Here is a 15,465-nt window from a genome sequence, read left to right on the forward strand (position 1 = left end):
CTGAAAGACGCTTTGTAGCCGCCTCAATAGAGTCATCAAATAATTAATTTCCTTGACAAGGAAGATTAGCCAATCTATCCTGAAGGTTAGGATCCATGTCCACTATCCGTAACCATGCTAACCTACGCATGGCTACAGCAAATGCCGACACTCTAGACGAGAGTTCAAAGGCATCATAGGAAGCTTGTAGCATGAAGAGTCTCAACTGAGAAAGAGTCTTAAGGATATTTTTAAATTCTGATAGGCGATTGGTAGAGATGTCCGGATAAAATGAAGATAAAATCTTAAAAAAATTATTGAAGTAGGACGTAAATATGTAATTATAATTAAGAACTCTATTTGCCATCATAGAGTTCTGGTATAAACGACGTCCAAACTTATCCATGGTACGGCCTTCCCTACCAGGAGGAACCGAAGCATAGATTTTGGAGGGATGTGCTTTCTTCAATGATGATTCAACAACCAGAGATTGGTGAGAAAGTTGAGACTTTTCATATCCTTTACAGGGGACCGTTCTATAACGAGATTCTAATTTGGATGGGATAGCAGTGATAGAATAAGGGGTTTCCATATTGCGAGTGAAGGTCTGCTGCAGAACAGGAGTCATAGGTAATCTGAGTGACTCTTTTGGTGGATGGGGAAGCTCCATATCCGCTAAGTATTCAGGAGTATATTTTGAGTCTGAATGAAGGTCTATCTTGAGAGCTTGGCCCATGTCAAAGATAAATTTGGCAAAAGAAATTGATTTTGGATCAGATGTTTCCTCAGGAGAACCACTGCGAGATTTATGTTGAACTGAGTATGATGGAGAAGCCTCTCTAGAATATGGTGAAAGGTCTGATTCCAGACGCAGAGTGACCGAAGAAGCTGCACTGTGAGTTGGAGAAAGAGAATGCTTTCTTTTCAAACTCCTGGAAGGAGAAGTACCAGGTGTACGTGTTACAGAATGAGTCGAGGTATGTGGAGGACTGTCTCGACGGACTGGCTTCGACGGTGTTCTGGATCGAGAAGGGCTTCGAGTCGAGGCTCGATGATGTCGAGATCCATGCTTCGACTTCGAAGAACGAGGTAAAGAAGCCTCAGTATCCAATGTCGAAGACTCCCTCCGAAGCTTAGAAGTAACAGGTCTTGAATGCTTCGATCGATGCTTCGGAGGAGGTGAGCCCGGAGAAGACTCTGATGAAGAAATGTTCTTCGGTGTCCGGGATCGGCCTCGGGAGACTGGAAGCTCTGGTTGAGTGACAGGCTGATCAGTCCGAGGCAAGGTCGAGGACGGGACCAATTGAGCCACTAAGGAGGAAATCTGAGTGGTGAGTATAGATTTCAACATGTCCTCTAGCATCGGCACCGAGACAGAAGATTCTGACCTCGTAGGTGCAGCAGTACGCTCCGAAGAGGGCGACCTCGAAGGTGAGTATTCCCTTATCTTGGAGGTACGCTTCGAAGGTGGACGTGCCGAGGACTCTGGTGGCTTCTTGGATACGGCACCTGAAAGGGAACTCGGAGACTTACCCCCCGTAGAAGACTTCGTGGATGGCGTCGTCTTCGAGGCAACCGAAGCAGAATAGGTCGAGGCCTTTGAGACCGAAACTCCAGCCGGAGTCTGGGTCGAGGCCTTCGAGACCACAGGTGTCGAGGTCGTCGGAGTCGAAGCCTTCGAGACCGGAGCAGCCGCTACGGTCGAGGCCGGATCCGAAGATTGCTCCATGCCGAAAAGTTGAAAAAATTGAGCACAACGTCGCCGAAAGGCCCGTGGAGTAAGGGTGAAGCAGCGATGACAATCTTCTGGGGAATGAGAAGAACCCAGGCACTGTAAACAACGGCAGTGGGGATCGGTAACAGAAATCACCCGATTACACTGTCGACAACGTTTAAACCCGGTAAGAGGCCGGGACATGGAAAAAATAAAGTCCGTGTCGAACGAAGGAGCCTAGGCCTAGGCCCAAAGCTCGACGGCCGAACAAAAAAAGAAAAACAATATATATATTTTTTTTTTATCAAAAGAAAAAGAAAGGAAATAATAAAACAAGCACAGCGACCGTACTTTAATAAAGAAACAGCCGCGGTGATGAGAAGGCAATGCTGCAGAGAAAGAAAACGTGTCTTCTTGTCTCCGCGGAAATAAACGAACTGAGGATCCTCTCAGGAGATGCGCCCCCTAGTTCGGGCGGGAAGGCACGCGCGCAGGCGCGGTGCAGTGCTCGAAAGTTCGAGATCTTCAAGCAAGTCTGCTTTCGAGGCTGTCCGCTGCGGGGCTCCGTCGGTGACGTCACCCATATGTGGGAATATGCTGCCTGCTTGTCCTGGGATAAAGGGTATTACAACCAGGACGAAGGAAGTCATCATGCCGCTGTATATATATTCTCAGTCTCATCCATAAATCCACAACTCAGTGAGCCCTGTGCACCTATCACAAATTGTTCGTGAAAATAATGAAAAACAGTGAGTGAGCGGAACCAAAATGTGTGGTGAACAGCATTGAACAGCTGTATTGATTGCATGGGACTGAGCGAGTGAAGTGGAACAGCGAATGGATTGACATTTATGACTCTTCACTGAGCGAGTTTATGCGAGCGGGACCGAGTAGCGAGCGGAACTGAACAGTGATGATTGGTGAACTTTGAACTTCGTCTCGTTTTGGATTTATTTCAGCCGCTTGAGCTAAGTATTTTTCACTGTTTTTCATTATTTTCACGAACAATTTGTGATAGGTGCACAGGGCTCACTGCGTTGTGGATTTATGGATGAGACAGAGAATATTATATTCTTCTTATTTCTTTGGTGATTTTTGTCATTTTTCCGTATTTTGGTTTTTTCATATATTGTTTTTTTGTTGTTTTTTTTAATTAGGTTTCAGGGAGAACTTTTTTTGGGGTGATTTTCTCTCCTTTTGCTTCTGGGGATGTTTGTGCTCCCGATTATTTATTATGTATATATATTTTTTCTATAATTACACACATACAAGGATAATATGATGTATGGGGCAGGGTTTATTTAGATTTATTTCTAAGTGCTTGTCACTCCATAAACACCTGCCCGGGGCCAACGGTTGTTACGAGGGCACTGGGCCCGTACTGATTGGTCCTTTCACTCACTTTGTTTTTACTAATTTTTTCTTATTTCGGGAAGCACATTTTCCTATATCATCTCCAGTGTTATTTAAGGACAGATCATCACTATTAATACCAATTTTTTGAAGTTTGGATTATCGTTGTTATTGGTATTTTTATGTTGGTTTCTTTTTTGGCCATTTTTGATGAAAATAGCAAAACAGAAGTGTCATCAATTGAAATAGAGACATGCACATCATTAAAATACCCATAAAGTAAAAAATATATATCTGAATCATACATAATATGAAGTGTAAAGATGTGTAAAAAGCACTGGAAAATACACATAAACTGTATTTTCAAGTGCTTTTTATACAACTTTACACATATTTTCTCAACTACTTCAAGCTAAGTAAAGTACTCCCTAAGTCTAACAAATATCAACTGATACCCCAACCACAGATCTTCCAAGCTCCGCCCTAGGCCCACCCAAGCTCTGCCCCAAATCCCACCCCCTTTACTAATTGTAATGCAATTTCTTCATTTTTCATATATACACAGTAGATATAAATTCTCAAAACTGACACATTTCTATCACTATATTGAAAATAAAATCATTTTCCCTACCTTTGTTGTCTGGTGATTTTATTTTTCTGTGCTTTTAATTATGTTTCCAGTGCCTTCTTATCCATTGTCTGTTTTTCTGTCCTGTACTTTCTGCCTTGCATCCATCTTTGGTATTAACATAACATTCAATTTTCCCATTTCTCTGCTTTCTTCTCAAATCTACTTTTCCATGTCTTACCTTCCCTTCCTTTCTCTCTTTCCCTCCTCGTTTCCATAGTCTGACATCTTTCTCCTTCCCCCCCCCCAGTAGTCCAACATCTCTCTCCTTCCCTCCCTCCTCCCAGTGGTCCAACATCTCTCTCCTTTCCTCCCAGTAGTCCCACATCTCTCTCCTTCCCTCCCTCCTCCCAGTGATCCAACATCTCTCTCCTTCCTTTCCCCTCTTCCCAGTCTGGCATCTCTCTCCTCTCCTTCCCATAATCTGGCATCTCTCTCTAGTACTATTATTATTATTATTTTTATAGCGCTACAAGGCTCCCCTCCCCTCCCCTCCTTCCCTTCCATTCCCTGGTCTGGAATCTCTCCCTTCCTTTAGTTATCTCTCCTCCCCCCCCCCCAGTGTAACATTTTTCTCTCGCTTGCTCCTCTCTGCCCCCTGCAGTCCATCTCCCTTCCCCCTTTCTGGCCCTCCTTCCAGTCCAACATTTCTTTCTCGTATGCTGCTTCTCCTATGGTCCTCCTTCCCTCCCCCAACCCTCTTCTCTCCATGAGTCCAACTTTTCACTCTCTGCCCTCTCCCCCTTCCCTCATGTGTGACATTTTTCCTTCCCTCCTTTCTTCCTCCCAATTCATCTCGCCCTCTCCATGAATCCAACACTTTCTGCCTCCTACACGCTTTCTCTCTCTTTCCTTGCCTCTTCCCTCGAGTGACATCCCTCCTTCCCCCCAGCACTCTCCTCATGCACCATTTCTCCCTCTCCTCCACCCCATGTCCATTTCTCCCTCTCTCACCCCTGTAACAATTTTCTTTCCTTCCCTCCCCAAACCCCACTCACAACTACTATGATTCCTCTCCATGCACCATCTCACCCTCCCCTCCATTGTGCAGCACTTTTCCTTTCCCTTCTGCCAGGTCCAGCACCTCTTCTTCCTTCCCTTTCCCTCCCCACTGTCCAGCAGCACCTCTCTCTCCCCTATGTCCATCAGTACCTCTCTTCCCTTCCTTATCTGTCCAGCAGTACCCCTTCCCTTTCCCTCCTCCCCAGTCCAGCAGTACCTCTTCTCTCTCTAGTGGCAGCTCACTGTGCTTTTAACTTCCCCACACAGCTAGCATTACACTTCTCCCTCCATATTCGCAGTTTCAGCAATCGCGGTTTCGATTATTTGCGGTTTTTAGCTTGCTGGCTCCTCCCCCCAAATAATGTCAGCTTGCATAGAGAAAATCACTGATTCCCAGCGCGTTCTTCACCATGTTTTGCCTCTCCTTCAGGAACAGGCCAAATCTCCAACCATGTTATTCACGGTTTCACCATATTCAGGATGGTTTTTAATAGAAAACAGCGAATAACATATGAAAAAGTTTTTCTGTATTCGCGGATCTGTTAATCCCCTATCATAGCGAATACGGAGGGAGACGTGTAGTTTAGACATGGTTCCATCAGGTAGCCTTGGGGCCTTTGCTAGGCCGGCCGCCTCTGACAAGAGGAATTTTTGTTGTCCAAGCAGACCGGCCAAGCAAAGGCCCCGAGGCTGCCTGATGGAACCGTGGCTAAACTAATGCGAGAGGCACGTCAAGTTTCAAGTTTATTAGGTTTTTATATACCGCCTATCAAGGTTATCTAAGCGGTTTTACAATCAGGTACTCAAGCATTTTCCCTATCTGTCCCGGTGGGCTCACAATCTATCTAACGTACCTGGGGCTATGGAGGACTGAGTGACTTGCCCAGGGTCACAAGGAGCAGCGCAGGGTTTGAACCCACAAACCCAGGGTGCTGAGACTGTAGCTCCAACCACTGCGCCACACACTCCTCCTGTAGGCAAGTCAGCTGGCCGACGCCTCTCTTCCTCCTCAGTGTGCCGCGGCACACTTGGAATCGCAGGATGCACACAGTTTGCAATACATGGTTGTGGTATGGACAACAGTATTCGTTTAGGTCATATAAGATTCAGCATACAGTTTCATCAAAATTCGTGATGGTGAGGTGGGCAGCCCTAGACGATTTGACACGGAATGACACATTAAACTGTTTGGGAGAGGCCTAAATAAAAATTAAAGTTTACATCATTGAAAGAACTAGAATAATATAAGAATTAAAATTCCATGTTTTGCACATGCATAATAACTAGAACTAGTTATTTTCCGAACTAAAATATCACTGGTTCATGGTCGCATTGAGATGTTAATACAGATAATCAAACTTGTTTTTAGCATAATAATGATTCAGTCGGAAAACAGAACACGCCGAATTCCTCTATCACAAGGTAAACACAGAAAACTATGATCACCTACCCTATTCTTAAATCACAATCCTCGCAACGCCTCTTGAGTTATGAGCCGAGCCATTCACATAAAGGGCAACACCCACCCCTGGGTCAAAGACAGAGACAACCTCTTACAGAAGGCATCAGAAGCCTCCGAGTGATGCATCCGTACACAATGCATCAGACGGAAATACCAGACCAATACACATTCCACACCACGCAAGCGCAGTTTCCACTTCCGGTTTCCTACCTTTGCGCAGGCGCTCTGTATATGAAGCTACTGGATAAGAAGTGTGGCGGTAGTGACATGCCAATCCCGGGATGCTCGCTCCATTGTATTACTTGACTGAAACGGGGGTAATAAGACCAGAAGTATCTTGGTACTCTGAGATCGAGATACTAAGCGTGATTCAAGCTGCAAGGGGACGTGGTGCGAAAAACAAAGTCCGGCTTCCTGAGATTGTGTGATCCCGGAAGTGGCAGGACTTTGTGAACTGTGACCCCCGGGTCTGAAGCAAGCGTTTCCGCCGGGTGCTTGCTTTGTTGAGGGGTGTCCGATGTCGGCTTCAGGGAAAAGGAAAGCGGACGTTCTTATCCCGGCCGAGGAAAGTGATCAGCTTTACATCTGTCCCCTGTGAGTGACCTGTGTCCAAACACATAATGAATGAGCTTCACAAACTAGATGCACTCGCTGAAAGAATATTTAAGAAAACTTAGCATCCCTCCTAAATTCCCAGGAACGGGAAAACCAGTTGTTGCTTTCTTCCCCCCCCCCTGCTTTTTTTATTTTTATTTAAATCCTTATGCTGCTCTTCAGCTTTTTCCTCTCCTTTTAGTCCAGAGTCCCATCTCAAACTGAATATGGGTAAAACTGAACTCCTTATCTTTACACCTAAACTCACCTCCCCCCTCTCACTTGTCTTTATTTCTGTGGATAACACTATCCTCCTTCCTGTCTGGTCAGCTCATAACCTTGGGGTGATCTATGACTACTCTCTCTCCTTCTCTGCTTATATCCTATAAACCGCCAAAACCTGTCGCTTACTCTATAATATTATCAAAATCCGTCCTCCTCTCTGAACACACTACCAAAACCATTATCTGTGCTCTCTTCACCTCACGCTTAGACTACTGCAATGTACTTCTCTCAGGCCTCCCATGCATCCATCTCTCACATCTTCAATCTGTTCAAAATGCTGCTGCACTACTCATATTCCGTGAGAACCGTTATTCTCACATTACCCTCTCCTCAAGTCATTTCATTGGTTCCCCATCCATTTCCGAATACAGTTCAAATGCCTCTTACTGACTTGCAAGTGCATTCACTCTGAAGCCCCCCAATATCTCTCTTCACTTATCTCCCCCTATGCTCCTCCCCATAAACTCTGTTCATCGGGCAAGTCCCTCTTATCTATACCCTTCTTTCTACTGCCAACTCCAGACTCCATCCCTTCTTTCTTGCTGTACTGTATGCCTGGAACAGGCTGCCTGAATCAATACATCATGCTCCGTCCCTAGCAGTATTCAAATCCAAGCTAAAAACCCACTTTTTTGAAACTGTTTTCAACTCTTAACCTCTCATTGCTGTTGGATACCTATACCCACTGTATCATTTCCTTTACCATAATCTCCCCAACCCTGTCTGTCAAATTAGATTGTTAGCTATTCTTATATGTTAAATGTATAGCACTGCGTACGCCTTTCAGCCCTATAGAAATGATACATTGTAGTAGTAGGGGTTTCAGGGGGTCCGTGAGAGTCAGATAAAAATTAACATTTATATTCACTATACATTAAGGTCTGAGAGTTGGGATTTTTTTTTGCTGATCTAACAAATATTCTATAATTTAAATATGTAGAAAAATGTGTAGATATATTCAAAATATATTCTAATTGCATAAATTTCACACTTTTTTTCCTAGCACAGGGGTCAGCAATCTTTTAAAAAAGCAAAGAGCCATTTTATCCTAAATGTTTGACCAAGATTTACAAAGAGCAGCAGCAATGTGTAGAGAAGGGAGTTTGAGATACGATTTTTAGTGTGGTATGGGCATATATACATTTTACACACAAACAAAACTTCAAGTACTTACAGAAAATAAAGAAAAACAATTTAATGAGACTTTTGACACTGTATTTCCACACAGAGTTGTTTCATGTCCATTTCTTCCTCTCTTCCCATGCACCATCTCTCCCTCCTCTCCAACCCTATGTCCATATCTCCATCTCTCCCTATGCACCATATCTCCTTCCCCTCCACCTTTATGTCCATTTCTCCCTCTCTTATTACTCTCATCCCTCCTGCAACTTATTTCCTTCCTGTCCAACCCCACTCACAAATATTATGCTCTTTCTTGCTTCAACGGGTCAATATCAGTTCCTGCAGCTGCCTGCCGCTAACCTGGAAGCATCTCCTCTACTGTGTCCCACCAAGGCAAAAACAGGAAGTTCTGACAGAGGGTGGGACATGATAGAAGAGAGGCTTCCAGGTTAGCAGCAGGCAGCTATAAGAATCATTGCTGCTAACCCACTGAAGCAAGAGAAGAGCCACAGCCACATGGGGAAAGAACTGTGGGTTGCCGACCCCTGTCCTAGCATAACAGAAGATTGTGAAAATTGTATGAGGGTGAAGATCTTTATAGGGCACTTTATATGTGGATATATGCAATGAGCTATTCTGAAAATTGCTACCCCACCCCTCCCGTATAGATAATTCTATATTCCTACACATTCACTGAGAAAGACATGCTTAACTGATATTCTATGAGACATGTATTACTAGAATGTTTAATGAAACTCACAGTGACATACTGATTGAGGTACATAAACAGATTCACAGTTGCATAATCACATTCATATCATACACACTTGCCCATATATTAGATGATGTACCGGTATGTATGTAGATGTATTGATTTGTTTTGTAAAGTACGGTACGTATTGATTTGTTTTATTTTCCCTCCCTTTTTTATATATTTATTATATTGTAAACCGCTTAGATTTTAACTTTGGTTTTATATTTTCGGTATATCAAATAAATTGATCATGATCATGATCTAATAGGCATACAGGACTAATTTTGTATTGTTTCTGTAGTGGAGCTGGGCAGGAAGTTGGTCGATCATGCATTATCCTGGAGTTCAAAGGAAGAAAAATAATGGTAAGTACTCAAGAGTTTGTTTTAGTTTTTTTAAAAAGCTTATATTCAGTCTCAACCTAGGTGGATTGCAGAAAAGAAAAAAACATAATTCAAAATTACCAATAAAACATTATCAACACACAAAAACAATTCATCACCTACCCATACTTACTCGCATGTAAATATAGTTTAAATTATGCCTACAAAACCAGATGTGTTTTCAATAACGTCTTAAACTGACTAGCACCTGTGCGCATTCCACATATGTAGACCAACCACAGAAAATGCAGCACCCTAAGTTTCAACAATGTAAGAGCAGCACAACACATAACTGTCTTTAAAACATCTCATGAATTTAAGCTTTACTTGGTATTTGGGAGATGGTACATATTTCCTTTTGAGGAATGAATAAACATGACTGCATTTGCTGTTAAATTGTAGAAAGCAGATTGCTTTGTGACTTGCTTTTCATAGTTTGAGATTACTTCCAAGCTCTTCTTTCTTTTACTTAGCTGGACTGTGGTATCCATCCTGGGCTGGAAGGAATGGATGCACTCCCTTACATTGATTTGATAGACCCTGCTGAAATTGACCTTCTCCTGATTAGTCAGTAAGTTTCCATTTTAACAAAAATGCCATGATTGTTTTTATATGTACCGTATATGTAAGAAAATGCTACTTAAGAAATCTTGCTGCACTTGTACTTCTGTGTATCCAAGTCAGAATCAGTATTAATTGAATGGATGTGAAAAAGATGGAAGCATATGTGGTCATCAGGAAATGCATAATAAATTTATTGAATATACACAGTCAAATCACATTATTATGATCACCTGCTAATATCCAGAATAACGGTCTCTGGCATCATGGATGGCAGTCAGAAGCCATCGGAGTCGCTCAATAAGATGCTGGGTGGTTGCTAGAGGTATCTGGAGCCATACAGACTGCAATGTATCCGACAGTTGCTGATGGGTGCGTGGTAGTGGATCCAGTCGTTGAACATATCGATCGAGGTGGTCCCAAATATGCTCGATTGGGTTAAGGTCTGGGGAATTCAGAGGCCAGGGAAGTAGCTGGAAGTCTTGGTCGTGCTCTGTGAACCACTCAAACAATTCTGGCGGTAAGACTGAGAGGGAATATGATCAAAACATTCAAGATATTGAAGGGAATATAGATTTAGTAGAGAAAGAGATATTGTTCACACTGTCCGAGGTGGAGAGAACGAGAGGGTACTCTCTAAAGTTAAAAGGGGATAGATCCGTACAAACGTAAGGAAGTTCTTCACCCAGAGAGTGGTAGAAATCTGGAATGCTCTTCCAGAGGCTGTTATAGGGGAAAGCACCCTCCATGGATTCAAGAAAAGATTAGATAAGTTCCTGCTGAACCTGAACGTATGCAGGTAAGGCTATACTCAAATAGGACACTGGTCTTTGACCTAAGGGCCGCCACATGAGCGGACTGCTGGGCACAATGGACCACTGATCTGACCCAGCAGCAGCAATTTTTATGTTCTTATGATGCTCCTAATATAAGCCCTACCCCAAAAATAAGCCCTAGTTAATATCAACCCCCAAAGTCCTCCTCCCCCCCCCCGAATGTCCCCAACACTCCCTGACTCTATCCCTGACATTAGTGCTGCCTAATTTGTTGAAAAAATTGGACTCATTGATTCAGCAACCCCCCACCCCTGCTGCTTTAGGTGGCCTCGGAGGTATGGTATGTCAGTCTCATGGTGGGAAGGTTGGTTGGATTCTGCTGCACAGGGGGATTGGAGAGAGGGCTAGAAAGATGCTGCACAAGGGGATGGGTGAGAGAGTAGGAAAGATGCTACATATGGGTGGGGAGGGGAAAGAAAGAGGAAGAAATAGGGTGGAGAAGAGGCAGAGATGATTGTTGTAAATGAAAAAAATAAGACATTCCCCGAAAACACGTTTTTTGGACCCAAAATTAATATGACACTGTCTTATTTTCGGGGACACACGATAATACATTACTCAAGCAAAGCACATGAAAAAAAACTGCGTATATATTGCGTACTAAAGTGTCGATTTTGGGGGCTAAAGATAACGCCAGGTTGATATTAAGCTCCAAATATGTTTAATAATGCATTACTCAAGCAAAGCACATGAAAATATATATATATATATATATATATATTGCATACTAAACCTCATTTCTAAATGGTTAAGAAAAGAAAAAGAAGTACACTACTCACAATGGTTGCATTTCAGAGCAAGTGGATTTGTCTGATGCATAATTTTGACATCATTGTGACATCATCAATATGCACTTAGATGGCAGAAAGCCACTAAAAAATAGTGCTTCTTCCTTGTTCACATCCATTTGACTTATATTGCTTCTGACTTGGAACCTGGAACCTTGTGGTGCTCTTCCACTATTCAGACAGAAGGAAGCACCTATCCCCCTGCATTCTAATAGAAAGTTTCCAGGTCCACTGGCAATCACTTCTGGAGCCCAAGAGGTTATGTTTTCATGCACCAATTCTAACCTGCATGCTTCTATTATTTGTGGTACCCATACAGATGTAAATTCTTGAATAACATGATGAGGATAAGCTTTGAGATGGGTGACCAGAGGCAGGTGAAGGATCAAAGGGGATAGGACATAATTCCATGAATGGAAAGAGATGGAGGAAAATAGATGAAAAGGAGACAAAGTCAAACTTCTGGTCAGCTGGAAGACTGGAGAGAAAAGAGTGAAGTAGATGAAAAAAATGAATACTAAAGGCAGCAAGTAGGAAGGTGGGGGAGGGAAAGAGAAAGGAGTCAAAATGCTGAAGAAAAATGTAGCAGTTCTCAGGAAGCCGAGTACAGTACATGAACCAGTCATATTCAGTTCCATGCACCTCTGTTATGTTCCCAGTGGTTCAGGGGAACTGCAGAGTGGCTTATAACATTTTCAAACTAATATGAAGCTTATAATTAGTGGGAGGCTAGAGTACACCAAGAGGTCAGTTTTCTACTAGCAATTAGCTTTATAAATTATAAGGGCAATGGGTACTTTTACAGCAGGTCTATGGTAGAACAACTAAGAATATTATTACCTGTATGTATTTGTCTCTTAAGTTTCCACTTGGATCATTGTGGTGCACTTCCATGGTTTCTCCAGAAGACCAGCTTTAAAGGAAGAACCTTCATGACTCATGCCACCAAAGCTATTTACAGATGGCTCCTTTCAGATTATGTCAAAGTTAGGTGAGTTTATCTTCTGTTTGGGCACCATTCTGCATTTTGTACAGCTCTAAACCCATAGAACTGAGCTATCATGAACCTTCGGAGTGGGTAAGTGCTTTATGTCCATCATATTGGTGCACTCTTTCCTCATCATATTAGCATATTCTCCACACAGCAGAATCACTCTGTTTACCTTATCATATCCAACTGGCTTGCAATTCAAACTACTGTACTGCATAATGTCTTCAGTATAATTCCTGCTATGATAGTTTACTTTTACTATGTTTATTTTAATCCAAATTAAGTAAACTTATAGTAGCTTCAGAATGCTGCCCAGATTTTGATCAGTATTCAGAAGCCAAGTATAATTAATGGAATAGAAGACAGGTAAAAATACTGTAGAAAAAGCAAGGAGTTTTTATTAAATCTGATTGATTCAGCTGAACTCTAGCATTGAAGAATCAAGTTCAAATTGCTCTGAGGCACCAGGATCTATTTTTTTCTCGTTGCTCAGCATTTGTCTGTACAGTATTTTGTTTTGGGATTGTCCTGCTTGAGCCTAAAACATATTACCTAATTAGATACCTGATTTCACCTCTCTAAATAAATTTCTCCAAGAGTTGAATGCAATGTTTTCCTTCAAGATGTGTGACTGTACAAGATTTTTAAGGTTTTTGTTAGAGATAATCTTATCAAAATGAAAAGCCAGGAAATGTAAACGCTTCCTTTCTTACTCAGTAACATTTCAGCCGATGACATGCTGTACACTGAAACAGATCTGGAAGAAAGCATGGATAAAATTGAAACCATCAATTTCCATGAAGTGAAGGAAGTAGCAGGCATCAAGTTCTGGTGTTACCATGCTGGCCATGTCCTGGGAGCAGCCATGTTCATGCTTGAAATAGCTGGTGTCAAGGTATCATATTTTTCTCTGGCAAAAAACCCAATGCTGTGCTATTAGATTTTTTTTTTCTAACCATTTGGAGCAGTGGCACATAAGTAGAGTTGATGACTGAAGGTCCTGATACGAAAACTTGTGGATCAAAGACTAAAAACAATCCAGGATTGTTTTCAGTCTTTGATCCACGGGTTTTCATGTCAGGACCTTCAGGGACCCCTGAGGAAGACAATTTTGTCAAAACACGGACCGTGTTGGGTCCTTAGTCCCCAATGGTTTGGATCCTAGGTATTTCTTCATGTGGATTATTGGGTTATATTTTTAATAAAGCCTGCATCTTGAACATCATCTTTGCCACAGTGTTTTTGTTCTCGTCAGATTCCCAGTTCTGTGGAGCATCAAGGGTCAACCTTTTGTTTGTATATAAGCAGAGTTAACCTGAAACGTAATGATTATAGGATTAGTACACAGGACTTACATGCCAGAGAATGTCTCTCTCTTGACCCTACTGCCTATTGAGTGGTGATTCCTTGTGAGTTTGACAGCATAGTCACCTGAGAACAACAGTACAAAGTACTGTTCAGGAAAGTGATATATTTGTTTATCCTTTTTTAGGGCTCCTTTTACTAAGGTGTGCTAGCGTTTTTAGCGCATGTAGGAAATTACTGCACGCTACACTGCGCACTACGCTTCTAGAACTAACGCCAGCTCAATGCTGGCGTTAAGGTCTAGCGCACGCTATTCTGTGCATTAAAGCCCTAGCGCACCTTTAGTAAAAGGAGCCCTTAGTTTTAAACTGGTAATGGAAATGCATTTCATCAGACAGCTCTGGAGCCAGAGACCACACAGGCATTTTGTTCTTTGTTTTAATAGTTAACTACCCCTTTTACAAAACCGTAGCGGAGTTTTTAGCGCCGGCCATGGCGGTAACAGCTCAAGTTTATTATGGATTTGATTAATCGCTTATTAAAAATTCTAAGCAATGTACAAAACAGTAAAATTACAAATTTCTGAGGGAAACAAACCAAATAAATACGACTAACCTGACAGAACATATAATACAAAAGGAAAAAATGGGGAAAGAAATACAAGTTATTGATAGTAAATAAGATGAGTAAGGGGAAAAAACAATAGGGGAGAACAGTAGGCTTCAAAAAAGTTAAGAAATAAGATTCAATTGAGGCTCCTAATCTAGCTTTCTAGCTCCAGTGCTCATAGAATTCCTGTGAGCGGCTGAGCTGTTACTGCTGCAGCTAGCACTAAAAACACGCTACGGTTTTGTAAAAAGGGGGAGGGGTAAATCATGCAAGAATGTTCTGATTGGGATTAGCCCTAGAAAGTGTGACTGGGGATTTCAGCACATGTCACATTAAGAACAAATGCATGTCTTTTTTAGTTGTGGTTGGTTTTAGAATACATGAAATGCTCATTGTGGTGCAAAAGGCATATGAGTCTTGAACCAGTTGGTACCCCTACTCACTTTAAATTCTTCAGCTCCACCTCTTCTGTGTTTCTCCGTTTCATCCTTCTACACACAAGTCACTGTGATATGCTCTGGGTGTTTTTTTTTGTTCTTTTTGGGCTCTTTTTTTTTTTTTTTCCATTTTCAGAGGTTTTTTAGTGCTAAAGAAATACTCGATTCCCTGGGTCAGTTCTACCTCTGTGGAGATACAGACCTCTATGGCCCATGAACAGCAGAGTCATTGGGAGGATTGCAGACCATCCAGGATTGGTAATCCTGGTCACTCCAGATTGGCCATATCATGCATGATATGCGGATTTAGTCCGTCTTCAGATGGACAGATAGCTCAAGTTGACAACTCATACAGACCACCTTTCACAGGGCCCAGTGGCCCCGTGAGATCCAGAATGCTTTGGGCTTATGGCATGGCTCTTGAGCGCGCAATCTTAGTGTGCAAAGGGTATTTGGACTCTGCTCTGTCTCCCCTCATCAGATCTAAGAAGCCGGCTTGGAAGTCATTTCAGCGCTGGTGAACAGAACATGGAGCCTTCAGGCCTCGCTTACATTAGTCCAGGCATTTCTGCAGAATGGACTAGCAAAAGGCCTGGCGGTTGGATCCTTTAAAGTCCAAGTGGCAGGTCTCTCTTGCTTTTAGTGCCAGGTGGAGGATGTTT

General features: G+C 42.5%; 2 protein-coding genes across 4 annotated transcripts in view; one reads left to right on the forward strand and one right to left on the reverse strand.

Moving 5' to 3' along the window:
- The window catches only part of ITGB1BP1 (integrin subunit beta 1 binding protein 1), a 42,083-nt gene extending 35,603 nt beyond the window's left edge, over positions 1–6,480 (reverse strand). The window contains exon 1 of one of the 3 annotated variants that reach the window (XM_033936968.1): positions 6,349–6,480. The gene's annotated coding sequence lies outside the window, so the exon portion shown is untranslated. The other 2 variants (XM_033936969.1, XM_033936967.1) reach the window with 2 other exon arrangements.
- Positions 6,481–6,599: 119 nt separating this feature from the next.
- The window catches only part of CPSF3 (cleavage and polyadenylation specific factor 3), an 89,508-nt gene continuing 80,642 nt past the window's right edge, over positions 6,600–15,465 (forward strand). The window contains exons 1-5 of the mRNA XM_033936966.1: positions 6,600–6,732; positions 9,195–9,258; positions 9,750–9,847; positions 12,324–12,452; positions 13,170–13,347. Coding sequence (XP_033792857.1) covers positions 6,656–6,732; positions 9,195–9,258; positions 9,750–9,847; positions 12,324–12,452; positions 13,170–13,347 — 546 coding nt within the window. The 5' untranslated portion in view covers positions 6,600–6,655. The remainder of the gene's footprint in view (positions 6,733–9,194; positions 9,259–9,749; positions 9,848–12,323; positions 12,453–13,169; positions 13,348–15,465) is intronic.

Source organism: Geotrypetes seraphini, chromosome 3 (assembly GCF_902459505.1).
Source record: "Geotrypetes seraphini chromosome 3, aGeoSer1.1, whole genome shotgun sequence".
Lineage (NCBI taxonomy): Eukaryota > Metazoa > Chordata > Amphibia > Gymnophiona > Dermophiidae > Geotrypetes > Geotrypetes seraphini.